Source organism: Solea senegalensis, linkage group LG10, assembly GCF_019176455.1.
Source record: "Solea senegalensis isolate Sse05_10M linkage group LG10, IFAPA_SoseM_1, whole genome shotgun sequence".
Classification (NCBI taxonomy): domain Eukaryota; kingdom Metazoa; phylum Chordata; class Actinopteri; order Pleuronectiformes; family Soleidae; genus Solea; species Solea senegalensis.
In genome coordinates, this window is record NC_058030.1 from 4,250,606 (window position 1) to 4,277,203 (window position 26,598).

General features: G+C 41.4%; 2 protein-coding genes across 3 annotated transcripts; one reads left to right on the top strand and one right to left on the bottom strand.

The window, feature by feature from the left end:
* Positions 1–48: 48 nt before the first annotated feature.
* Positions 49–9,998, bottom strand: malt3 (MALT paracaspase 3). Its single transcript, XM_044037065.1, has 15 exons — positions 9,902–9,998; positions 9,371–9,440; positions 9,158–9,279; positions 8,680–8,818; positions 8,381–8,556; positions 8,092–8,188; positions 7,641–7,676; positions 7,319–7,522; positions 4,543–4,720; positions 4,378–4,452; positions 4,148–4,275; positions 2,601–2,750; positions 1,683–1,837; positions 1,042–1,158; positions 49–944 (listed from the first exon to the last, which is right to left on the bottom strand). Exons 2-15 carry the CDS (start codon positions 9,378–9,380, stop codon positions 609–611), a joined length of 1,923 nt encoding a protein of 640 aa, XP_043893000.1. The 5' UTR covers positions 9,381–9,440; positions 9,902–9,998; the 3' UTR covers positions 49–608.
* A 1,502-nt stretch (positions 9,999–11,500) lies between these two features.
* alpk3a (alpha-kinase 3a) lies at positions 11,501–25,724 on the top strand. Of its 2 annotated transcripts, XM_044036210.1 has the most exons (15): positions 11,501–11,562; positions 11,888–12,142; positions 12,607–12,639; positions 13,022–13,143; positions 13,517–13,634; positions 14,126–15,443; positions 18,564–20,955; positions 21,635–21,782; positions 22,948–23,075; positions 23,164–23,199; positions 23,294–23,568; positions 24,086–24,174; positions 24,255–24,472; positions 24,572–24,620; positions 24,718–25,724. In XM_044036210.1, exons 2-15 carry the CDS (start codon positions 12,036–12,038, stop codon positions 25,049–25,051), a joined length of 5,367 nt encoding a protein of 1,788 aa, XP_043892145.1. In that variant the 5' UTR covers positions 11,501–11,562; positions 11,888–12,035; the 3' UTR covers positions 25,052–25,724. The 2 variants fall into 2 exon arrangements, with proteins under 2 accessions (XP_043892145.1, XP_043892146.1); XM_044036211.1 differs by lacking the exons at positions 11,501–11,562; positions 12,607–12,639 and having other exon boundaries at positions 11,755–12,142.
* Positions 25,725–26,598: the final 874 nt, after the last annotated feature.

Sequence of the window (26,598 nt, forward strand, 5' to 3'; positions counted from 1 at the left end):
ATTTTTTACTGGTATGTTTTTTAATAAAGAAAACAGTCTTTGCCTGAATCATGAACAGTCATCATCTTTATTTGAAACATTAGGCTAGCCAGCTTGCCACTGATGAAGAAGTGTCATACACATATAATATATTAAAGAATTTATGATGAAATTAGTGGGTAGCAAAAGTGTTAATGTTTTCGTCAGTGTTGAGATCAAAAATAAAGTTTAAGACACAGTAACACCAAGTTTCATTCATTCATTCACTCATTCATTCATCACTGTCAACAACAGAAGAAGGGCTGTATCAACAGGAGTTTCAAAGCAAGCAAGCCCTCGAGTATAGCTGAATAAGTTAGTCATCAACAATGACAAATTTTGTGAGGATGCCCTTAAATTTCATGATCTTTGCAGGCTACAGGCTTCGATGACGCAATAGTGGGAAAACCCTTAACTTTGCCCAATGCCACCTCATTTCAGTTCAAAGAAGGGCCCCAAGGTTCTTATTACCTGGGGCTTCTCAACTCTCTTGAAAGGCCCCTGCTGCTAAGATACATGTTGTGTAACTTCTCTATTAGGTGGCAAAGTAAATGTCAAAGTAGTTAGTATTTACAATAATAAAACAAAGATTAAAAAACAGAGTCTCGTAGTTCATCTTCGTCGTTCTCTTCAGGTTCGTTGCTCCTTGTAGCTGGAACTTTAGCGGCACACTCTGCCTTTCTGGTGAACGGTCGGCCTGGACCAGCCACAGTCTGACGCAGCGTTGGTTTGCCGCTGGAAATGTTGCCCATACTTTGAGCGGAAGCACCCCCGTGCTTTCTGTCTGTCACTGCGTGACTCTTACTCCTGTATAATTTACAGGACGCCACCAGAGGTTTTCCCGTGTCCACGCGTTGGCTCTCTGTCAGGCGCAGTTTACTGTCTGTGTGAGTATAGTGTAGGTCCACTTTGATGACCAGTGATTCCTAACGAAAGGGAAATTTGTTTAACATTTATGTTTTTACAGATTTTCCCCACAGGGAACAACATTACACATAAATACATATTTAATATGTTGCATACCCTTAGCCTCTGAAGCGCACAAAGCCTTATAGTGCAGTCTGGGTTAACAGATTTTTCAAATAAGAGAGAGTCCATCCCCTGTGACCGGTCAGGACCAGAAAATATGTCTTCCATCGTCTGAGGATTGAGAAGAAGCACATTTTTATTAGTATAATTATCACAATATATTAGAAATAAACATATTTTGGTTAATTGACGGTGACAGTATTTATCTCCTTCCAAATTTCATATGTATTTCCTCTTTCCATTTCATATTTTGTCATGAAAAAATATTTTCGATTGGCAACATAACAGCCGTCTTTGCAAATTAGCCACTAGATGTCACTATGGTTCTGTGGTCTACAGTAAAGCTATGTTGCTGAGAGGAGTGGAGCAGTTTCTTAGAACGACTTCCTCCTACGTCTTTGTCTGTGGGTGTCAGAGGAGGCTGTCTATATTTGGGAAGAACTTCCTCCCAATGTGAGACTCAAGGGGGCGAGCAAATTCTTGCTGGCTCATGGAAAGTGACACACAATGTTACGCTGAGCAGCGTGGAATTGATGATGTAGATACAGTTTGCATGCATACATATGTGTATGATAATACAGCCTTACGTAATGTCTGAATGATTTGAAGTCAAAGTAAAAAAGTAATATACTTACAGGTGTGCTGCTTAGAACGACAGTACAGTCCTGGGTCCTGGGGCTGACGTTCTTCACAGTGGCAAAAGCCACCAAGACGTTGGAGAACAAAGCTGAGAAGCTGACTTCCACTTCTACTCCACAAGGAAACTTCAGACGCTTCTTCTCTGGCAGCTCTGAAATAAGATAAGATTGAATTAAGCCTAAACATTGCTCTTGAACAGTGAATGTTTACTGTGCATCAGTACATGAAAAGATGTTAGTAATGTTCACAACATACAGTATATGTATTTAAATATTCAGTCTATATTAAAATAACTAAAAACTGGACTTTTCAAATTTCAATTATCCTCAACATTTCCAACAATGATTTAAAATTCAAGCACAGGTGACCATTTTATTTGGTGTCCTGTTACACACTTTTAATAATAGATATTCTTCTTCTACTACTTCTTCTTTCAACTTCTCCCTTTAGGTGTTGCCACAGCGGATCACCTGCCTGATAGATATTGTTCTTGTTTGACGATAAAACGTTCACTGGAAACAAAGTTGAGCGCAAATCCACTGACAGACCTCATTGGCTGCACTTTTGTCATTCATGTTCTGCTCAATTATTTTGAAACAAGTAAGTGGAGAAGATTTACCTTCAGGTCAAGTGAATTTGAGGAAGTTATGATATCCAAATTACGACTATGAATCAGTCCTTTTTTTTTGAATGGTGCTTAAAATATCACTTTAAACCACAATGTGTGTACTGGGTTTGTCACATGTTGAGGTATCAGAGGTGTGGGAAGTCATTTCTCTACCTCAGTTAAGTAGACAATAGAGTTTAAACTACAAGTGTTGTATTTACATGCCCTGCCCCCAATCCAATTTGACATTAAGTTTAATGAAAAGCTGGAAAAACACAAGGGTGTGGGGAAATTTCTCCCAGCTAACCATTTGCCTGTCTCCAGCAGATATCTCGTAGGCGTAGTTCTTGCGTATGACCGGTGGTGCGAACCGGATCTGTGAGGGATCGAGGTTCTTTCAGGGTGTGTTTGATCTCCACTGCCTGTCTGCCAGCAATTAATGGGTCGACGCCAAGGTCTGTTATAGAGAGAGGGAGAAAATCCAGGTTTATGACCAGTAAACATAAATGTGTGTCAACTTCACATGCAAATTTAATTTCCTTTTCTTTAGATGACTTTCTTTAAATATATTTACGTTTTAACCTTCACATCCACTCCAACTCCTTTGATCACGGGACTGTCCAAGTTTTGCAATAGCAGTGAGTAAGGAACTAGTAAGTTGAGGCTCATCAAATTTCAGCGGTCAATTTGAGGAACTTGAAACTTTCAGACACAATAAAGTTGGCATTGTTGTATACTGTGTTACCGGAGTTTTGGAAAATCCCCTTTTTGCAGATGTAAAACGTTTAAGTGTTTATTTCTATTTGCTTGTCAGAAGTATTTTTGATTCAGCTGTCTTCACGACATCTCTAAATAAATCCAAAACCAGACCTTTGGGGGGATTTCTTAAAGTCACTACTCACACTGTGGCTCTGGAATTTTAAATTAAAAAGACAAAAGAGCTAAAAGTAAACAAAGCATTCAACCGAATGGTGCCTTTTACTTATTTAAATTTGTTTACATCCATGCATACACACAGACACCAACCACAGGGTGTCCATATTGCTCATTTGTAAGTGAACCCATGAGAGAAAGGGGGGGGGGGTTTTGAGAAGGGGTTGCCCAAACGGTAGAGCAGCTGTGCTGCGCTCTGCAGCTCTCAGGTTTCTCGCTCTTGCTCCAGCCAACAGCGAACGAGGTCACATGCAAGCGGTACCTCGAGAAATCATTTCACCAGAGACCCATTTAACAGATGGGGGGACAACTTGATAACTCCCCACCGCTGCTCACACACAGCTATGCTTACAAGTCCTGCGTAAACAACACAAAAGTGCCTTGCCAACAATTACAAAATGTGCCTGTGGTCCACCCGGGACAATACGGGACAATCTGTTAGCTCCCTCGGATCTGCACCAATAACAAGCCCTACTGAATTAATCATGTTTTTAAAATATGGAGTGAATCAATGAAAAAATGTTTGATGATTAAAACACAAATTGACCACAGATGGTCTGCCACGAACAATAATAACTAGTTTGATGACATAGGGAAGAAGCAGGGAAAATGACAAAACACTGTCTGACTAGTATGACTAGATATTTGTCTCATTCTGATGTTTTCTTAGGGTATTTTCCCCTGAAAGTTAAAGCAGACGACGTCATTAAAAGACGACCAAAATGAAATGCTCCGTTATAAGAAATACAGATTGCTATTCTTTTTAGATACAGTATTCTAATGCAGAAACGTTACATACTATATCTTTAAGTATCATCCATAAAGGTGTTAAACAAGCATACCCTTTTGGGGTCAACACACCTACTACTGCTAGAGTGACAAATGGTTAACCAAACTAACAGTCTCCTTTGAACTACTTACCCTCAGAAACTCTCTCTAAGACATGCGTGACCTTGTTGGACCGAAGGATGTGCTTGTTCAAGTACTTGGTGAAGATTCCAGTACTTTTCCCTCCGTCCTGGACCTCAAACGCCTCAGCATCTTCACATCTGGGGTTAGTTCACGAAGAGATGACAAGATATTTCACTGCACAATCTCACATCACAGGTATTTTTAGAAACACTGAGTTGGTGTCAGTGTTCAATACGTACGTGGCATAACCGTAAACAGTATTCCCACATGGTTTCAGTGGCATGATGGTTGAAGGTATGTGATCCTGGTTGTACCTAAAGGAGCGCAGAAGTCAAAATTTAACCCTCCGACTTGGACGTCATAACAAAGAACATTTGTGTGAGGAATTCAGTGACTGCACCCACCATTTTCTGCAGGTATCCAGCAGGATCACACTCAGTGCGGTCTGTCTTTCCTGCATGCCGAGCATGACCCTCTGCACACACACGCAGTTTTCACGCCGGTATGGTTGTGGGGCATCAACAGCTACCAAGTAATTTCTCCCAGCGTACTCATACCCATGACCAGCGTAGTAGAAAAGTCCTGTGAACAGTGATAAACAGATTTAACCCTGGACTGGATTTACTGTATTCATCACAGCTTACACTAAATATACTGTTCAGTCCTACAATACTATGAGCAGATTTCCCACACCTTGATTGACATGAAATTAAAAGGACTTTTATTTATTTGCAGCACACTCTGCATCTGATCAAGCTTGGTCAAAGTCCGTTTTCAGAGATCTTGGAATTTTCATTTCCCAGACATCTTGTTACTCACTCATTGTTCTCCTGTGGACAGTGTCCACAACACCACGGGTAACAAGAGAGACCTTTACCTCCATTTCAATGTAACTTCCTTCTTGCACGGTCCAAAGAAGGAACAAAATTACACACATTCATTTCCCTAGCCGCTTCCCCTTACCCTCAAAACTAAATGCCTTAACCTTATTCTAACCCTTAACACTGAAATGTTGAAATAGCCTAAATGTCCTCACTTCCTATGTGCTTCACAAGCCTTTTCAGCAGTTTTTTACCCAAATAGGTGAACACTGCCTGACCCTTCTAACCACACACAAACGTGCGACACACGCCAACCCTTCACTGAATGAAATCTTGATTGTGTAATCTCTCCTGTGTGTTGTGTATTTACATATGCTCGCTGGTGCTCATAATTCTGCTGACAATTCATTTGTTCATTTCCCATACACTGTATGTCTGAATGATGCAGTATTTTTTATATACCTTTATATTTCTATACTTTATAGTTAATCAGTCATTGAATTCTCTAATATCTATATGCTCTCTGGGTGTTTCTCAGCTTGTTCACTTTGTTGTCTGCGGCAATAGAGTGACAAAAGAGGATGTTGAATTTTGTAGGCGATAATATCATGATCATCATGATCATCAATGTCATAATGATGCAGCATGACAGTTACACACCATTTAGAAAAAATATAATGTAAACGTGTCACAGGCATGCAGGAAGTGTCATAAATAACCTGTGAACGCAGAAGACACCCACACATCTTCTGACTCCTTATCTGCCCACTCTCTACGTATGCTATGTAAAAATTAGGATACTATAAACCGCTCATCTGATCTGTGACCCATGACGAGTGGAAAGAAACAGATATAACTGAATACAATTTCTGAGAGGACAAAAGCTGAATTCACAACAAATGTGGCTATTTTTATAAACATTATAAACATAGACCCTGTTCAGCTCTGGTACTAACATCCAAGTAAACGTCAAAAGTCAAGGTGTCGCTTGCACATACACACACACACACACACACACACAAATGCTCTGTATTTATATAGTGTAGCGCTTTTCTAGTCTTGATGACCATTTAAAGCTGCTTAACACTTCAGTTTTGCCATTCACCCCTTCACTCACATTTTCATAAAGCGAATCTATGTGCAGCCCTAATCTTTCATACTCATTCACACACTTGACTTAATTGTCTTGTACAAAGACACATTGGCTCGTAGACTAGACTATTCATAAATTATGGCAAGGTTGTGGGGAATCTAACCCACAACCTTTGAGTTGAAAGATGACTCGCTCTACCAGTGAGCTCCTGGGCGTCCCTGCCCATGTGATGTAGTTATTAAAAAAAATATTTACAACTTTAACATTCTAGCTGAAATGTACAAAATCAAACATCTCAAATTTGGGACTAAAACACCCAGATAATGGGATTGAGAATGTAATTAGTGCTCTTTGTTTCGTTAGGTCCAAGCTGGCCTGGGCTCTCTGGGCTCTCTGCCCACGTTCACAGTTCCTGCTGCAGGCTTAGACCAAAAAATAGTAGAAGAAGCCAGTACACAGAAGAAAACATCAGTAAGAAAAACAGGGTGAGTATCAGCTCTAAGAGTTGCAAATTTTAAAGTTGCTGTATAGTAGGAAGACTCGGAATGACACTTGTCTTGCTAACAACTAGCCACCAGCTAAATCAGAAACCACTCAACTCAAAGAAATTAATATTCTTAAGTTCACGTATGGTGGGAAAACATGAAATGATACTTGTCTTGCTAACAACTAGCCACCAGCAAAATCAGAAACCACTCAACTCAAAGAAATTAATATACTTAAGTTCACGTATGGTGGGAAAACATGAAATGATACTTGTCTTGCTAACAACTAGCCACCAGCTAAATCAGACAGCACTCAACTCAAAGAAATTAATATTCTTAAGTTCACGTATGGTGGGAAAACATGACATGATACTTGTCTTGCTAACAACTAGCCACCAGCTAAATCAGACACCACTCAACTCAAAGAAATTCATATTTTTAAGTTCACGTATGGTAGGAAAACTTGAAATGACACTCGTCATGCAACTAGTCACCAGGTCAGAAACCACTCAATACAAAGAAATTAATATTTATAAGTTAATGGATGGTAGGAAGACTTGAATTACACTTTCAGCCGGAGATAAATCACAAACTGCCTAACACTAACAAGTTTAAAGGGGCATATCGTCAACAAGCATCGCAGAGGTGGACCAACTTCATTTATTTTATTCATAACTGTGTACTGTGATAAGGACAAAAGTCTAATTAAACACTGTAGTTGGAGTGAGATTTGATGTTAACACCAGGTTTGAACTGGGCCAGAGAAGCAAACTTTACTCACCGTAAACTCCTCTGTCAAGGAGCTGAGTAAACCTTTCGATGGCTGCGAGCATCTCCTCTCTGGTCAGATCGAGCAGGGAAACCACTCTAAACCCAAGCTGCCGCAAGAGGTTAGCCAGCTCATGTACATCCATGATAGGTGCCATTAAGCTGGGGTGATGGGAGTAATTCAGGTTTCCAATGAGCAGGGCAACTTTGTCTGTGGCTAAACAGCAATATCAAAGAAGAGATTTATAGTGATTTATGGCAACCTCAAGAAATAAAAATGACGTTGTTGCTTTGTAGCATGGATTGACACTGTGACTCTTTCCATGAAACCCTACCTGTGGGTGCTGCCGGCGGAAGATGAGCAGTTTGCACTAGAGGAAATTAAAAGAGAATCACAAACATTTTGATGATTTGGGACCGGAGGGAGTTCCCTTTAACACTGCGGTGATTTTTCTCTCTTTTTTTTTGACTGTACAAAGAAATGCTGCAAGAGCTAGTTTCACTTTACATCACTTTCCTGTTGTGTGTCTTAGCTTTCGGACAAGTGCTGCTTGGAGTATGACAACTTCCTTTTTACTCTGTAGAAATGGGAAAGTACGTAGACATAATGGAAACAACTAAATGTCTCTGTGTGAAATCAGTGGGATGAAAGGAATGTAAAGAAAAAGTTTTTCTTCGTGGCAGGTGGAGGATGTGAAGAGTGAGGAAATGCAACAACAAAACTGGGAACAGGACAGATTTGCAGTGTCAGTTAAAAAACAACAACTATTTTCATCTGTAACTCACCAACTTTAACATCAACTGCTTCAGTCCATCTCTCCTGTACCACGTTGGAAACCGAACAGAGGTACGTCCCTGCGTGTTCATCAGCTGCACAGTCTACCTGCACGTTTCACAACAAATCATAGGTTTCCTTTCTGCCAGTTTCACCATTGTGTAAGATTACTCAAGTGTAAATCAAAACTTAAATATTACACATGAAAAATACACAGTAAAAATACCACAGTGTAAACAAATCACTATCATCACTATCAACACAGAGTTTGGCAAACAGTGCCATGTGATCATTCTATACCTGCAGCGTGTCACCAGTCATACCCAGCAGGGCCTGTCCATTTCGGTACCACTGATACTGTGGAGTGGGAATGCCAAAAGCAACGCAGCACAGTGAGAAGTCTGCACCTTGTTGAACTGTCTGGGGTTTAGGGTTGACAGCAATGTGCAGTGCATCCTGCCAATGTTCCGGTAGGACTGATATTTGGACAGACAAGATCAAGAAGAGTCAAAACACATATAAAAATGTATTTAAATTCATGACAAAAATCACACAGCGGTGACGTAAAGCACCATAAGGGTGGCTCCGTCCGTGTTTACCTGATTTATCAATGTCCATCACCTTCACTTTCACCCATTCGCTGAACACACAGTTGCAGAAGTGGTCATTGACTCGACACACATACAGCTGGGTTTTTGTGGGTCTGATGGCCAGGTCTGCCTGAGTACCACCACACACCTGAACAGACAGAGAAATATACACAAAATAATGATAACCAAGTACAACAGGACGAATACAATCAAAAGCACCGGACTCGGCTTAAGAAACAACCGCAACAAAAGCAATGTTGTTTTTCCCACTGCTAACCCTTTACTTCAGTTGTCTATTGTGACAGTTTAAGTCGATATTTAAGGTTTTAATCTAGGTCAATTGTCAGACACCTGCACATAGACCAGAGCACTTCTCACACAGGCACACGTTCACCCACAACACCACAAAACAAGTGTCGCTCAAAACGATTGAGGGTATTTCCTAAAAATGTGGACTAACATTTGAATATGAAAATTCACAGACCACCTTTTCATCCTGTGTAAACCACTGGTAGTTGAGTTTGCCTGTGCCCTCGGCTCGGACGCTCAGAGTCACCTTGTGGTTCACAGGTACACACACAGAGAAAGGCTGCCGCACGATGACAATGTCTGCAAAACAGATCGAGGGAGGGGGATGTCAGTCATCACAAATCACAGTCGTGTGGCCACCACAGTGCCGTGTTGACGAATCTTCACTCACCTCTGATCATTATTCAACCTAGTACAGGATTTAGTCACCAGTGCATTATATCCTCAATTCTTACACCAGACTGGAAGAAGTAGAGACAATGGTTTATTAGTTAATTTAAGTATGTAGAAATGTTTTTTTAATAGATATAATCCATATAAATATAAAATACATACATATAAAGGCTCTTATCTTTATAATCCTAATTCTCCTTCTAATGATGCACAAACTAATAATATCTATTATTATTACATAGTCAAGTCATTTAAAAGACAACAATAAAGGAAGTGATTGATTATGTCCCAGGCAAAACATGAGCAAAATATGATATGACAGTTAAAAAGTTTGTTATATGTATGATTATTAGGTATTGTTTAGTAACCAAAGACAAGACAAGATGCGTAATACAGGTTAATGTTTCTGACCCAAACCTCTCAGTTCTGGTGAAAATAGTCTTGCGTGTAGACGTTGTTTGTAACAAAGTAATACCACTGTAAACAAAGCAGAATCATCCGTATTTTAGACAAATGTTGAGTTGCGTACCTGCCGTCAGTGTCGCACCTCAGCCGGACAGAGTATGCGTATTTTGTGTGTGGTGTCCTTCTCTGTAACTTTTTCCCTTAAATAAACCGAATCTTCCCTTTCCCGGAAAGGGGCAGCGCACACACACACTCGCATACACGATGTACCGTAAAGTCTATAATATAGGAGCACGTTATAGTTAATAAACGTGTATTAAAGAGTGAATATTGATTTAAATGTTCTAATTTCAAGTATTTGAGTATTTGAAGGCACACTCAAGCAGAATTAGTGAGTCTGAGACTCTTAGATGGATATAAATATCGTAAAGGCGAATCAAGCTGAGCCTCCTTTCATGACATTATGGTAATGACCAATCTGGCCTATATTCAAGACAGTTACTGTCACAGGTTAAATATGAGGTTGTAATGTGATTTTAAATCTGACTCCTATGCAATACTGAAGATATAGCCAAGATTGTACAACCTTATATTCATTATATCTTCTGCATTTTCTCTTTGGCTGAACCACTTTGTCCCAAATGCTCAAAAGAGAGGCTTTTTTTAAAATATGTATTTGTTTTTACAAAAACAGCAGGTTGAAACAAAGCTATTATCCAGAATTAATTTGTTGCTTAAGTCAACAATCCCATGACAGACTTTGATTACATTTTTTAGTGACACAGGTTATGAACAAAGGACACAATTATTAGATTTTGGTCAAGATATGTGTAAATATACAGGATTAAAAAACAACAAAATAGGGGTGTGTACTGACACTGTACATAATACCAAGTAAGTTAATTAATTATTATAATGTTTATTTGACCTGGAAAGCATAAGATGAAGTTACAGAAAATTCTGGTAGCTTAACAGTAAAAAAGTTATTAAAAAGATACATATTTGTACCCAAATGTTTAAATGCACTTTTGTAAGTCGCTTTGGATAAAAGCGTCTGCTAAATGACATGTAATGTAATGTAATATTCATAAAAATTGTAGTTTAAAGCTCCACTTACTATTAAACACTCCTAATAATGGTAGTTGTTTACCACATCTACCATTGATGCAAGCAAAATAAGACCATGAAACAACTCAAAAGCTGTCTACAACCTGAAAATAGAAATGGCACATTGATATTCCAAAATACCCTGACACCTTTAAATCACGTTCTTTACTATGTCCGATCAGCTTGCTCTTGTCTAATTGATGTGTAACATGAGCAGCGTGTGGGCCAATATGTTTTGACCATGTGTCGAATGACGTAAGGGGAAATGTGCTTTAGCTGCTCTTGAGCAAAACACAGGGCATAGACCACTGGCTAACATCAGTGACGTCACGAGTCACATTCTATACATTCTATTCACGTGTTTTCGTACAACGTGCATTCAATGTTTGTTCAACTTTTTTTGAGAAGTATGGAAACATAGCAGCCATTTTTCATGACAATCTGAAGAATATATATGTTATGGCAGATTTTTTTGTGGTTTTTCAAAATTACATTTATCTTTCCAAACCTCTTTGCTAAGTCTATGGTCTAGTTCCGGAAAATGATGTGCTCTAGCGCCTATTTGTGGGCCCTCTATAAATAGGAGCCTTTTGGCAACACATGCATGTCTATGATAGGCAGTTACAGAGATTTTCTTCACAGAGTCTACGTCCAAAGCAAATTGGCAACATCTGAATGGTAAGTTGATTGATTTTTTTTTTTTTTTACCCATGTTACAAGGTGACAAAGAAACATTGAATTATAATCTTAACACATACGAGCCAATGGAATGTTTTGGGGTTTGAGTTTGACCACTGACAGCCCTTCCACAACATGATAGCTGATCTATTTATAACCTGCTCCAAGGCAAGTGCTTTGCTTGATCAGAAAGGACAAGCTTTGAGTCTGGACTGTGCTTGAGTCTTGTTGAAAACAAAAGTCCAAGGGTGAAAATGTCTTCTGTTAACTTTCGACTGCTTCGGTTATCGTTCTGAAACCTTTCTTCTTCTTCTTTCCTCTCCAGGGATTTTTACATGGATAACACCACTAAGTTTGAGCCTTGAGTTTTTTGTCGAGCTGTGGACAGACCACGGGACAGTTGTTCCATACTCTGGCTGGCACAGTCTTCTTGGATCTTATTTGTGTCTTGGGGAATCCAGCTTTAGCGGACAATGACTTCCAGAAGACCCATGATTCGCTCTTATTCTGAAGGCAGCTCTTCTAATGGCCGCACGGAGAGAAGCAACAGTTACCTCTCAAATGTTAGGCCTGAAAACAGGTAGACAGCCTCACATACATATGTGTTTGTGCCATATATCTTTGTTTTCTATTTTGAAAATATCATTCTGAGATTATATGGTGGTCCAGAATAAGCTTCCTGGTAAGACAGATAAAGGCTATGATGATGAGGGGATTGACACCATTGACTTTTTACAATGTTTAGTGCATCAAAAATGGTTTATCACATAATTTTTCCTTTTCTAATATATAAACAACAAGAAAATAAGATGTTGCTTTTATTTCTTTACCAAGAAAGTTATGGTTTGGACATGTTTATCTGTTCCTGGGAAGGATTACTCAAGAACTGTGGGACTGATTTGAATGAAAGTATGTGAGGATGTAGGTTATGGTGATCATCGGCGGTGATCTGGATACAGATGCAGATTCAGTGTATTTACACTGTGGGGAATATTAATACATATATGCAGATCTTAATTAATCGTTTGCCTCCTCTCTGAATAGCTATTCAAGGTATTCTCACTACAGGCCAACGAGGTAATCACTTTTAAAAACGTTCCTCCCAACTAACATTTTAACTGCAAAAACTGTTTTTCCCCCAAGAATGAGACAAAAAAACACTACACGTCTTAACTATAATGTAATTGTCAAATGTTGCATTCAATTTTATGGATAAACTTCAGTTTTGTTGTTGGATTGACGACCCTGTTTTGCCTGACATTTCACATGTCTCTGTGTCACCTTTTTCTCCCCCACAACCCCCCTCCAAACTTTATTCACTACCAGAATCTTCCATTAACACCCCTTCCTGAGAATGTGCTGCACAGAGTCGGAGATGTCACTAAATGTTACGAAAGTGTAAAAGTGTCCCGTGGTTGAAAGAAGTTGACCCTCGTGTTAATTCAGTGCTTTCTTCCAGGAGCACGCTGTGCAGCGTCATGGCTCAGCTGACCGAGGATGTACAGCCGTCCTTCGAGACCACGCTCAAATCAAAAGCAGTGTCGGAGACCTGCAATGTGAAGTTCACCTGTGTGGTGTCAGGTAGGCCTGGTTTGGCTTATTTCTCCTGCATTTGCTGGATATTTGTTGGAGTAATTGGGTTTTTCTGGTGTGAGGTCTGACGGAACCAAACGATTCATCTCGCGCTGCACAATAGACAATGTAACACTCAAGCTGTTTTTTCAAGGCAGATTGAATGGGCAGACACATCCAATTGCAGCTGCTCCTGTGTGACACAGCCCAGACATGATGCAACACATCCATGCCAAGCCTCTACTCTATTTTGTTTACTGTATAATCCATCCGACTGCCTGCTTACCAACGTTGCATATGTGTCTTAACTAATTAGTCAACATTGTAGCATGAAAAATGTCATATTTCCATGAGATTCATTACAGTCTATCCATGTCCACAGGTTACCCAGCTCCAGAACTGAAATGGTATAAAGATGATACTGAGATGGACCGGTACTGTGGACTTCCAAAATATGAAATTCACCGAAATGGAAAAACTCACACCCTCCATATTTACAAGTATGTAAGATAATCAGATTTACAAGAATGCTACTTGTTTTTAAGGTCCAATGTGTAAGAATTAGTGACATCTACTGGTGAGACTGCTCTCCTGGCCCGTCCTCAAGTGCAACAGAGAATAATGGTGGCCTTCAATGACCAGAAAGGATTTGCACTTCTTCACAACTCTCTTTTACACTTCCCCACTGTGTTTATGTGGACACAGCTGCTCTTCATTGTCACTACTTCACAATGCAATGTCTACAAACATAGAGGCACATAATGGTGGCTTTTATGAAGCCCATTGCCTAAAGTACATAGAAAAGGCTTATACTACTATAAAAACCAAACATCCTGGACAGATTGTCAGTCCAAACAATGTTTTATTTAAAAGTCATTATTCACCTGCAAAACCACAATGTTGGGTAGTATATTGAATTTCTGCTTATAAACCCTCGTAATTGTTACACACTGCCAGATTACCTATAAAACAAGTGTGTTTCTGTTTTCAGCTGCACATTGGACGACGCAGCCATCTATCAGGTCTCGGCCAGCAACAGTAAAGGCATCGTCTCCTGCTCAGGAGTTCTGGAGGTTGGCACCATGAACGAATTCCAGATACACCAGCGATTCTTTTCAAAACTGAAACAGAAAGCAGAGAAGAAGAAGAAAGAATTGGAGGGCCAAACCAAGATGAAGGATAAGGAGAACATCCAGAAAGATAAACCGCAGACTAGTCCCGAACGTCCGCCGAGGAAGCGCCACATACCGCCACCACAGGATACCCAGGTGGTCAAGAAGCCTGATGTTGGGGAACAACTGGGAGCTGCTGCAGAGCCTAATGGAGTTGCCATGGAAGTGGCCTCTGTCACATCCATAGACAGTGGCCTGGAGAAGGAGACACCTGTGTCTACGGACTCTTTGGCTACAAAGAAAATAAAGATCTCAAATGGAGTAGATGATGGAGTTAACGGAAGCAGTAGCAAGGGCAGTAGCAGAACCAATATGATGGGGATCGGAGGTGAAAATGGTTACGATGGAGGAATGGGTTTGGCACAGTTTCTTGCAGAGACTCTCCAAACTCAGGCTGCTGAGGAGAAACAGAACTTGCCGCCACTGGAGAAACATTTAAATAACACTAAAGAGACAGAGACGGAAGAACAAGTACAAGCTCTAGTGGAGGAACATGAGAGAAAGAAAAGCCGAGAAGAGGATTTTGCAAAAGAAAGTGAGAATGAACAAGAAAGGCCAGTGGAGGTGTTGCATACGACAGCTCACGGTAAACGTGGTTCAGAAGGCAAACACCACAGCAAGGCTCACAAGGATCACGAGCACCACAACATCCAGTCTTCCCTCACGTCGGTGCTCCACACAGTTAAAGACTTCTTCTTTGGTAAAAGTAAGAAGGACTTTCATGATCACAAGGATATCAAGGGTCGAGAGTTTGACCACGACTCAGTTCAGCCTCTTCAACCGGAAATGCCACCTTCATTCCAGTTGCAATCACAATATACCACAGACGTGCACAGGTCTCTCTCTGAGGACATTGTGCCCATGGAAACAGATGAGCCCAAGGTGCCTTTAGACAGTGAGGAGCTAGCGCAACAGCCAGTGTCCTCGGAAACACACAATCATAAGCATGAAGACAGTTTTCCACTCACAGACTTGCCAGCAGCTCATAAAAAGCCACCTGAGCATGCAGAGGAGTCCACAGGGCAGAAGGTCAAGGAGGCTGATGATCCTGTGCAGGCCATGGACGTGTGTGTGGGGGCAGGGAGCAGCAGTCCAGGAGAAGACTTGTCATTGTCTAAGCTTCAGGTTCTCACTGAGGTATGTACAATGGTCTTAGGGCTGACAGTTATATTTAGACTGCATCTGATTTGGGAAATGAGCTACTTCAGGGCCAAGGCTTGAAGTGTGAGAGATTAGGATTTGGCACACACCACCAAACAGATCAACTCAGTATATCAACATAAACTGGATGTAGTCTTCCATTTCCAAAACTATCAATGTGAAACCTCGACCAGTGCTATGAGACTTTACAGACATCACCTGCAGTCAGGCAACTATTGGACAGTCAGTTATACTGGTGTCCACTGAGATGTGTTGTGTTTAATCATGGCAACATCCACCCCTCCATCTTCTGCCACTTTATCCTCCACGTGCGGGTCACAGGGGCTGGTGCCAATCGCAGTTGACATAGGGCGAAAGATCAGGAGTCCATCACAGGGCCACAAAGAGCCAAATAACCATTCACTCTCACTCTCACACCTACGGCCGATTTTGAGTGTCCAATTTACCTAATCCCCAAATCTGCATGTCTCTGGACTGTGGGAGGAAACCGGGGAACCTGGAGAAAACCCATGAAACCTTTGTTGCGTGGGTTGTGTGTGGAGAGACAACTTTGACGTGGTTCAGATAGATAGATAAATGCAAGCGATATCTGTCTGTTAATCACATAATCTGTCAAATCAGGCTTCAAGCGTGAAAATATATTGAACAGGTACTGCAAGTGAGTCATCCTGCATGTGTGAGACTGTGGTTTTTACAGCATCAACATCACTCGAGAGCGACAGGCCAAACATGAGAGTGTAGGAAACATATATAACCATAAGTAATGGAGCAACTTGTTCTAAAATTATATAGCGTGTAGGTGGTGGTGGTGGTGTGATAGGCACATCTCAGTGGTTGGCTGCGCTAAGTGAGACGCTTCAAAGATCATGATGAAACCTGAATGTCCGTGATAGATCTTGTTGCAAGCAGGGCTTTGCATGACAGACGGCTGCGTGATGTTTTTAGATGAGCGGTAGTAGAGCGAGTTCTACAGCAGGTCTCGGCATGAAAGGAGGACCCAGTCACATTGGACACATTCCTCTGCCTGTCCGCTATATCTTAAAATAAACCTCTTCCTCCTGTGGAGAAGAGGGAGGAAGGCAGCACTTCTGCCTCCGCAGTGTCCAGCTTGTCGAAGTTGTTTCATATCTGTCACATGTGGGCGATTTGGATTATCACGCTATGGCACTCATGCACCGCGCACTTTACACCCATGCAATAAAAAAGGTGACAGAAATACTTGGCAATGTACCATTTCTTTTTAAGTAAATTGATATTGTTTTCTTAATCTTAGAAGGAAAAAGGCAACTGAAGAAATACAACATAGTATTAACTATATTATTCTAAAGTTTATTTCCTATTTAGAATAGGTAATATTTAAAACAAACCAGGTCCAAATTGCTCTATTTGTTCAATGTCTTTATTTATGTGCTTCCCTTGGTGACTGATATGTTCAGGGAAGCGACTTAAGAGCATTATTCAGATGCGGTGCAGTCGTGTGTCCTTGATGTGGAACTACGACTGTGCCAATCTAATGTGAGACTTAATGAGTGACTAATTTAAGGAAGTCAAAGTTTTTATCTTGACAATGTTTTCTCACGAGTTGGACACGAGATCTATTATTTACACGGGGACATGTAGAGATGAATGCAGCTTCGGTTTTAGAATAAATGTGACACCAGTTCCCTTCCTCTGAAAAGCCACAACTTCTTTTTTATCATTAATGCTCATCACACGTTGTAATGAGATGTTCTTCTTCAATATTTTAGTCTAAAAAAAAACCAAAACACACCCACAGAAAATACTGTTGCCTCTGTAATCCTATGCAAATCAAATTTATTTTTCCTTTTTTGGAGGAATAATAATTTAGAATTTAGTTATTTCAGATCAAAGCCGTGATATGTTTTACATAGTGGTTTAAGATGCAAGCATGTGCAACAGATTCACTTAGATTTACTTAAGACTACAGCTAAGTCTGTTTTTCTGTTCAGTTCTACGTGCAAACACCACACATGTGTAGAACCTGGGAATTCCCCACTGTTTCAACGTATAATGAGACTCATATAATAAGCAAATAAGAGCAAATTCAGTGGTAGTTTGTTTTGGACATAAAGGTTAGTATTGAAGGAGTGTTAGAGAATAATCCAAACATTTAATTTGACCCTTGAATGTGTAAACGCTTACAGCTGTCTTGTTGCACGTGACAGTAAATGACTTAGCGTCCTGAAAATCAGCTGACAGGTCATAACACAAGAACACATTGACTATATCTACAGTGCTTACACGTCACATAATTGTCATTTTGTAGATAAAGATTACATAATTGTTGAACCTGTTTACTTCTTTCCTATAGGGGATTTTACCGCTGCTTACCGCTGTGTCACGTGTGGGAATGTGTTGCAGCCCACGCTTCAGCTGATTTATGGCAGGAAAATCATGGTTCAGCTTGGCGGTGTCACAAAGATCACGGCAGTAACTCTGCTATAACAAGCTCGCAAAGTGTCATTTTTAACTCCTCAACGTGGCATTGAGTGAAATTTCCTACCCCCTTAAATGTACCATATGTAATTTCTACCATGGGGCCTCTGAACTTTTTGTCTATTTGAGGCTTATTGACACTGACGCAGGGTCACACGGAGTTGCAGTGATGAGAATTGTTGCTCTCCAGCAAGAAGGTCACCGGTTTCGAAACCCCCGGTTCGCCCGGTGCATGTTCTCCCGTGTGTGGGTTCTCTCCGGGTACGCCAGCGTCTTCCCACAGTCCAAAAACATGCAGGTCAACTAGACACTATAAATTGACTGTGTGAGTGAATGGTTATTTGTGTCTGTATGTTGGCCTGGCGATGGACTATGTGATGGACTGGCGACCTGTCCAGGGTGTACCTATGTCAGCCCCCCACAGTTTAGCTCATGTAATTACACTAATCAACAAAATAGATAACATTAGTCTCATCGTTTTGGGATATTTTAATGTAGAAATGTTGCATATTATATCTCTTAGTTAAGTTTTGCATGGCGAGGCAATACCAGCAAGTGTTTGTGAAAAACACATAGACGCTATGGCGGTAACTGTAAGATTTGCAGTACTAATGTTTGTTTATATATTTAAATTTTCAGATAAAGGACAAAGATTCTCAGGTGGCCTCGGTTACCAAAGAGGATGCTGTTAAACAACAAGAGCCAGATGCCCTGGTAGTTTCACCACAGGGGTTAGGGTTACCCCGACGAGATGAGTCTTCACCCATGGAAGTCTTATCACAAATAAAAGATCTTCGTGGAGAAGAACGTCCACCTACGCCCACAATCACTATCTTGGAAGAAAGCTGGATTCCCCCCCAGAGTCTTATCTCAGTGTCAGACAGTCAACACCTCGGACAGGCACAGACTGAAAAACCACAAGAGGAGCAGCTGAATAAAACAGATGAAGAAGGTAAACCTGCCCCAGAGAAAGGCCGCTCCTCCACTGAGCTGCGTGAGGAAGAGAAAGCTGAAGTGAAATCGAGTGAACGGCCTCTCCTATGTGTAAACAGATCTGAGATTACAGAATTAGCGACATCTTCACTGGAAGAGAGAATCGAGCCCTGCGAATATAAAGCACTAGATCAGGTGCTCTCACCGCCGTTGGCCGTGGCTGAACACGCTGCAGAGAGCAGCGGTGCAAAAGAGGAAGCCGAGTGTACTTCACTGATTCAGGAAATACATGTAGGATTTCCGCCCACTGCAGAAGGTTTAGAGTCGGTTGACCTAAAAACGCAGCATGAAAGTGGAGAGGAAAGGGCACAAGGCCGCAACCTCAGTGCTGAGCAGAGTTCAAGCTCAGATTCTGTGAGCGAAGACGCGAGAAATGACTTGAATTTGGCTTCAGAGAGGAGTTTAGAAGTCAGTGTCAAAGCACAAGAGCACATAGTATTAGCCGGTGAAAAGAGTGAGGAAAGAAATGAGCATTTAAAGTTTGAAACGGAGAGAGAAAAGAGAGAGGAAGTAGAGAGTGGAGTGGAAATGTTGGATGATTCAAAAACACCAGTTTCACAAAGTCAGGAGAAGAATGTTTTGGAAGAACAGAGCGAAACTGCACATGGGGATGGTGGCGAGAGACGACCCTCCGAGAATATTCCACAAGTTCACATATCTATTATTGAAGACAGCCCGGATATTGCTCTGGCAGTGCCAGTGAACGTAAAGCACAATGAACACTTTGTAATCCCAAAGATTGAAATCATGCAGCCTGAGTTCAAAGAATCAGACAATGTGGAATCAGAGCTGGCTATTTTCCAAGACCATGATGTAACACATATGTCAGAGAAGATGATTAAAGGCAAGAACATGACTGATTCCCCAGGCTTGCCGCCCACAGAGCGAGATAAGCAGCAGGACGGCAACCTCTCACCCACAGAGAAAGACGTGGAAGTTGCACAATTAACCAATGAGGTGGCAATGAAGAGTGGCAAACGGCTCCCTCAGACGAACCACACTTCAGTTCCTGTTATAAATGTTTCATGCACAGATGATAATGATGAAGTGGTCAATGCCCATGTTCCACGTGCACTGCAGCCTTTAGAAACCCAGACGGTGCCTTTGTTTGTGGTGCCTCCCATCTCTGTCACTTGTCATGAAAGTGATCCTGGACTGAAGCTGCCCACTCAAAGTCAGTGGACAGAAACTGAAACTTCGGCTGTCACACAAACAGGAACAAAGCATGACGCTGATAATAATGTGACCACGAAGACTGAAAAAAGTAGACAGCAGGACACTGAAGAAGTGGCCGAAAGGAGCAGAAAAGAGATCACTCCCTCTTTGGTCTGCGAAACTCTAATACCAAAAGCTACTGATAATGTGCTGTCCTTTAGTAAGACAACAGAAGACAGTATTCTTCCTGAAATCATGAAGACAAAATCTCTTAAAGAGACCAAAACAGAGATGTTTGTGTCTATTGAGGACCTCCAAAGAAACAGGTGTCCTGTTGACAGGCTCAGCTCTAAACCCCCAGCACATCCATCACTGAGTCCGGCCAGTCTTCGCAGGTTTATGTCTAAAACTGCTCCAGACACAGACATCGACACAGCGACGAGTGTCTCTGACAAGATAGATGAGGACCTAAGCGGAGGTTCAACGCCAACGTCCCTCTCCTGTGAAAACAGTCCTCGGCTGAAACGCAGAGACAGTCTGACACTCATACGCTCCGCCACGCCCGAGGAGTTGGCCTCCGGAGCTCGCCGCAAAATCTTCATCCCGAAACCTAAAGAGGATGGAGATGGAGTGGTGAGCGGCGTCCTGGACGCTGGAGGCAAGAAGGAGTCACCCTACATGTCACCCAGCCAGTCCCGGAGAGCATCTCTGCTGCAAGCCCCCAAAGGACAGAACACCCCACCGATGGAGAGGCGCTCCCCACTGATGAACCGCAGGAAGGCCACCTTAGAGGTGCCAAGAGTGGTGGATGACACTCCCAAAGAAGAAGCCGTCTGCAAGAGAGAAGAGAAGCCAGCTGAAAAGAAGCCAGACCCTCTGAGAGGTAATTGTTTTACAGAGTTTGACATTTTGTTGCTATGGGAGCCAAACCAAGCCCGAGCAGGTGTTTTACGTGTTGAAGCAGAACGTTACTACGCAAGGCCACCGTAGTTTCCTCACGCGCTTAGGGGTCATTGGTTTGTTACAGTCTACAGTCTCACCGTGACTATAGGATGTTCCGTTTGCGGTCACATTTACATTTGTCTGACTATGACTCACACCTATACACCCACTGCTGTGAAAACTCCCAAGAGAATCCCATAATCTGATCAACACATTAACACTGGCATTTATATATATTCCACTTCTTAATCTGAATTTAGTTTATTCTAAGAATGACCTTATTCATGTTAAGGCCACCAGATAATGGTAGTGTATTATTCAGACTACTTAATGTGTATACCAATCAGAATATCACACATTAGACAATTATTATTATGAAAAGACTGATGTTTTAATCATTTGATGACATAATATAAAAACTAATAAAAGACAGAATCATAATCTCCTGGTAACACGGTGGATGAAGTTTCTTAAAATTCTTAAAGTAAACATCTGATCGGCTCTTGAGGAAACGGTAACATTAGAATGTGTCCCCTCTCACTTCAGTACAGTGTATATTTAACATGGGGCCCTTTCGAGTATCCGCACTCCAACCCCGTCTCTGTCTCTCGCACCACCAGCTCCGCAGGTCATCCGTAAAATCAGGGGAGAGCCGTTCCCAGACGCCTCTGGACACCTGAAGCTGTGGTGCCAGTTCTTCAATGTCCTCAGTGACTCCACCATCAAGTGGTACAGAGACGAAGAGGAAATACTTGAGATTAAGAGAAGGTAAAGCACCACAGGGTTTACATTACTAACTCAGTCGAGGACTTGCAGCCAACATAACCAGTAAAAACTGAGCAGTTTGGGTTCCAAATAGGAAACAATAATGCCACGGATTAATTGCAGCAGGATTAATTTGGGCCTCAGAGTGTTTGTCCCCGTGGCCTTCAGTCTTTTCTCGTGTTCTCACTGCAGAGACGTCCAGCTCATGTGACTGTGAGCACCACAGCTGTGACACAGAGAGGTGAATCTCTGGCCAGACACAGAAACTGTAACCTGACACAATATTTTTCTCATCTCCAGGACGCACTGAAAGTCTATATATGGGCGACTGGTTGCTGTGTCAGCACACGACTCCCCTTGCATGCCTTTGTCTCTCAGTGACACCGTGTGGGCTTTACGTGAACTGACAAATGCGGGGACAGTTGTAACAGGGGACACTTGTAACACCTTGAATTCCTCCAATCAGAAACAACTTAGAGTGATGACACTCACTGTGCGCATGCTAAAGAGAGAGCCACATTTGAAACTTCCTGATGGTGTTATCTACAAAAGCTTGTTTTTTAGGTAAAAAAATTACTTTCTTGTCTTTTTTGGATGCTGTTTTAAGATCAAATGTCTATGAATTCAAACAAGTATTATTAGAATCACTGTTTTGTAAGCTTGAAATAGAAAACATGGTTGGTGATACTGGGACGGTTGTAACGCCCTGTTACAAAATGTATTATAATCATTTTCTTGCATTATAATTTGACGGCTTCACTTCTTTTTTTGTCAAGTATATGAGAAAAAGGTAAACATTACTTGAAAACATTAAATTAATAGTCACAATAACATGACTGATAAATAATATTTTCCATTTTGACTATATGATTGATTCATCATGTATATTTTACATGTTACAACCGTGCCTGACAGGTGTTACAACAGTGTAACATGTAACACATGTTGTAACAGTGGGACTGTATTAAAATCAATTTTGCAACCTGTACATAGTTCATAAAACCACATGAATACATTATTTCAACAGTTGACAGATTGAAGTTTATAATAAAACAAATTGGTAGTTCCAGTGTAAATGGTTTTTGATGTATTGCAAAAAGCGTTACAACTGTCCCTGGTCTCCCCTACACATTTGACGCGTGTTTGTGCCCCTTGTTTGTTTCCCAAGTGGAGGTGACGAAAGCCAAATAGCGCTGGCTATCGTGCTGGCATCCAGCAAAGACTGCGGAGTTTATGGCTGCACTATCAATAACGAATACGGCACAGACACCACCGACTTCCTGCTCAGCGAAGACAGTAAGATGGAGAGAACTGAACTTGCAATCTGGTTCTGACAATGTCAAATATGCATTCATGTGGCGTTACTGTGTTTTCTGCTTCACAGTTCTCTCTGAAATACTACTAAGAGAGGATTTGGAAGGTAGGCGATATACCATACAGAGTTTTTTTTCCATGTTTTATAAATCACTGCTCTCCGTTTCAATGCATTTCACATTCTTTTACTTTTTCTTGAGTGGGGGAAGAGATCGAGATGACGCCACTGCTGTTCCCCAAAGGCCTGGTCGACAGTGGGACCTGGGGCGAGAAGTACTTTGGCCGCATCATGACCGAGACGGTGCACGTCGGGAAGGGCTGTGCTCACAAGGCCAGCAGAGTCAAGGTTATTTATGGCCTCGATCCCGTCTTTGACTCGGGAAGCAGCTGCATCATCAAAGTTCAAAACCCAATCGCTTATGGAACTAAACCAGAGAGCAGCCTTGTAGAGAGAAGCCAAGAAATCACCAAGCAAGTGAGTGAATTTCCTACAAGAGTTTTGTCAATTTGCTCTGATAGAGGAAACACTTCAAATCTTTAAGTCATCACCTTGCATTAGAATATAGAGTTTAATATTTTCATTGTCATGTGCTCCATCTTGTTTCATATCTATTACACAGGGAATTAGATCATTTCCCCTCATTCCCACTGATTATATACTTTATAAGGTCAGATGTGTACCTAATAAAATGACAGATGATTTATGTTAAGTTTCTATTATCAACAAGACATTTTCTTCTGGATCCCACTGGATATTTCTTCTATTCTGACCTGTAAACACTAGAGATGGTGTTCCAGATCACTTAAATCACCTTTTCCTCATCATTCTAATGCTTGGTTTGAACGTCAGCAGGTCGTCTTGACCAGGTCGACTTGCAGCCTCGTAATCAGCTAGGTTAGATATTTGCATAGTCGTACCTGACGAAGTGACTCATGTGTGGGTGTATTCGCAGGCCACATTCTTGAATTGAATGAACTCTTTGTGTTGCCAGGAATGCAAAGTTCAAAACATGATTCGGGAATACTGCAAAATCTTTGCGGCAGAAGCGAGAGTCAATGAGAACTTTGGCTTTTCACTTGAGTAAGTAGCAGGTGAATGACACTGCAAATTCTGCTGATGTGATCAGTCCACTCCACAGTGTTTTGTTTGTGTTCCTTCAGAGTGATCCCTCGGTACCTGATGTACCGACCTGCAAACTCAGTGCCGTACGCCACAGTGGAGGTGGCTCTTGAAGGCGTCTTCCTTCAGTATTGTATGATGGACCCTAAAGGCACATTGATCACACAGACTGTTTCTGAAGTGGAGCAGAAATGCAGCACCTTCCAGCACTGGATCCATCAGTGGACACATGGCAATTTATTTGTCACTCGTCTGGAAGGTGAGCCGCACAAGTTGGAAACAGAAGTGACCAGTGATCTGTTTGTGGGAATGAAAACGTCAATAAAACTTGAATCATCTGTATGCTTTTGAATTGCAGGTGTTGAAAACAAGCTTACTAATATTGGAGTTGTGACCAAGTCAAAAGGGTTTGTAATTTTTATTACACGTGATTAGCAAAACATGCTAATTTTATTGGCGTCTTTGGCAACAGAAGCTAGAATAAAGTTGTCGTCTGTATTGCAGATACCAAGGATTAACAGAGATTGGTTCTCCGGAAGTATTCGAACAGTTCCAGACTCAGCATCAGTGCAACTACTACTGTGGACTTCTTGGCCTGCGCCCTTTGAAATCTATGGACTCGCAGCCGAGCAAGATAAAGGGCTCGAGGAGCCCCCTCCTCAACCGCAAGATCGGCTCCAGCAGCCCGCAGATGCATCGCAAAGATAAAAGCCCTCAGTTGTCCAGAAAGGCAAATTCTAGCCCAAAAGTGGCCCGAAAGGTCCTGGAGACTGCGGACACTAAACCAGACGCCAAACTACAGCCTTCAGAAACTGTTGATGCTCTGCAAACAAGTTAGTTAGGAAGAAGGTTGCGTAATTGCTTCTAGTGGTTAAGTATTACCTGTGTCCTTCCACTTACCAAAGCCAGCCCGGACGTGAGGAGTAAAAGTGTTGAGTCATTACTGTGAAAGTCAACATTGCGACTCATGAAACGACCCTTTTCCCATGTTAACCTCTAGTTAAAAAGTGATGGGCTCAAGGTTTTTGACCTTTAAAGCTCTAAAGTTTTTGTCTTATCAAGTCTATGAACGGACAAACACGTCTCCTTCCAAATGTTGCTAGCTTGAAATGATGTGCAGTCTGTGTTTTTTTTTTTAAGTGTTTTCATCATAAGGACTGTAAAAAAGGAAAAACAGCTGGGTTGATTCAGGTATGAGATGCTTCGAGTCACGTCTACGATGTACATAATGTGCAGGGTAGAATGTTTATGTGAGAGGAGGAGATGTTATTTATCGTTAGCGTTTAGCACAGCAAAGTTGAGCTCATGCTGCAGGAACAACACCACCATTTTTTTAGGTCAAAGATGTTTGTGTGCACTTTGTATTTGGCATTCATTTTTAGAACGTTTGTTGCATCTGTATCCAGGACTTTATAACAGAAGTTCCTCAATCCTGATCCTCGGGAAACCCACTTACCCTGTCCATGTTTTAGATGTTTCCCTGCTCCAACACACCTGATTCAAATGAATGGGTCGTTATCAGGCTCAACCGACCATTTGATTCAGGTGTGTTGGAGCACAGGAAACATTTATAATGTGCATGGCAGTGGGTGACAATGCTGGAGAATGGCACAGTCTGAGCAATAGGCACTAAGGGGCTTACCAAGGGAACTCCTTAACTACAGCATGCTTATGTTTGTTTCCTCTGTCTGAATTGTACTATGGACTGTGATAAAAGCACTATGAAGAAAACAGAAAACTCCCTTAAAGGTCCAGTGTGTAACATTTAAGTTAAGTGTACAATCACCTGAGTGTATGAATTATTTTCAATTAGTTTTCCAGCTCTGTGGAGGTCACCACATCGGACCACCATGTTTTTACAGAATCTAAACATCTTGTGAGTTTTAATGCTAACTGGATGCTACATGGGTTCTTCAACACTCTTGGAAGGGAAGGGTAAGGTGAGGTTATTCAGTTTCAATATGAAACTTTACCAATAAATGTTACTAAACTGTACACACTGAACCTTTATGTGCTTTAAGTGCTTTCTTCAGGTGCAGTTGGTTAACAATTACCAGACTTTTCTTATTGCTGGCAATGCCAGCATGGTCACGTGATCATATCAAAGATAGGAGAGAAAGTTATCTCACAACAGGGAAGCGCATGGTTAAATTCCAACAGATACCAGTTCCTGACAACAGGAAGAGACGTCCCCAGTCTTTGATTACAATAAAAGAAAAAGAAAACAATTGTAAGATTTCTGCACTCAATTCCTGAAGCTTTAAAACCAGCTAATTTGCATGAAGCCGTATTAGTGGAGAAAAGCACAGACCAGGTGGTGATGGTGAAAACACGGTGATGTGACGGTGTGAACATACTGTCGTATTGTGTTAATGTGTACAGAAA

Coding starts and splice junctions, on each gene's coding strand:
- malt3 (XM_044037065.1), bottom strand. Junction 7,523..7,640: donor TCCGCCGGCAGCACCCACAG/GTAGGGTTTCAT, acceptor ATTGCTGTTTAG/CCACAGACAAAGTTGCCCTG. Junction 1,159..1,682: donor TCGTTCTAAGCAGCACACCT/GTAAGTATATTA, acceptor CTCAATCCTCAG/ACGATGGAAGACATATTTTC.
- alpk3a (XM_044036210.1), top strand. CDS start 12,036: ATGACTTCCAGAAGACCCATGATTCGCTCTTATTCTGAAGGCAGCTCT. Junction 12,143..12,606: donor AATGTTAGGCCTGAAAACAG/GTAGACAGCCTC, acceptor CTCTCTGAATAG/CTATTCAAGGTATTCTCACT. Junction 21,783..22,947: donor ATACTTGAGATTAAGAGAAG/GTAAAGCACCAC, acceptor TTGTTTCCCAAG/TGGAGGTGACGAAAGCCAAA.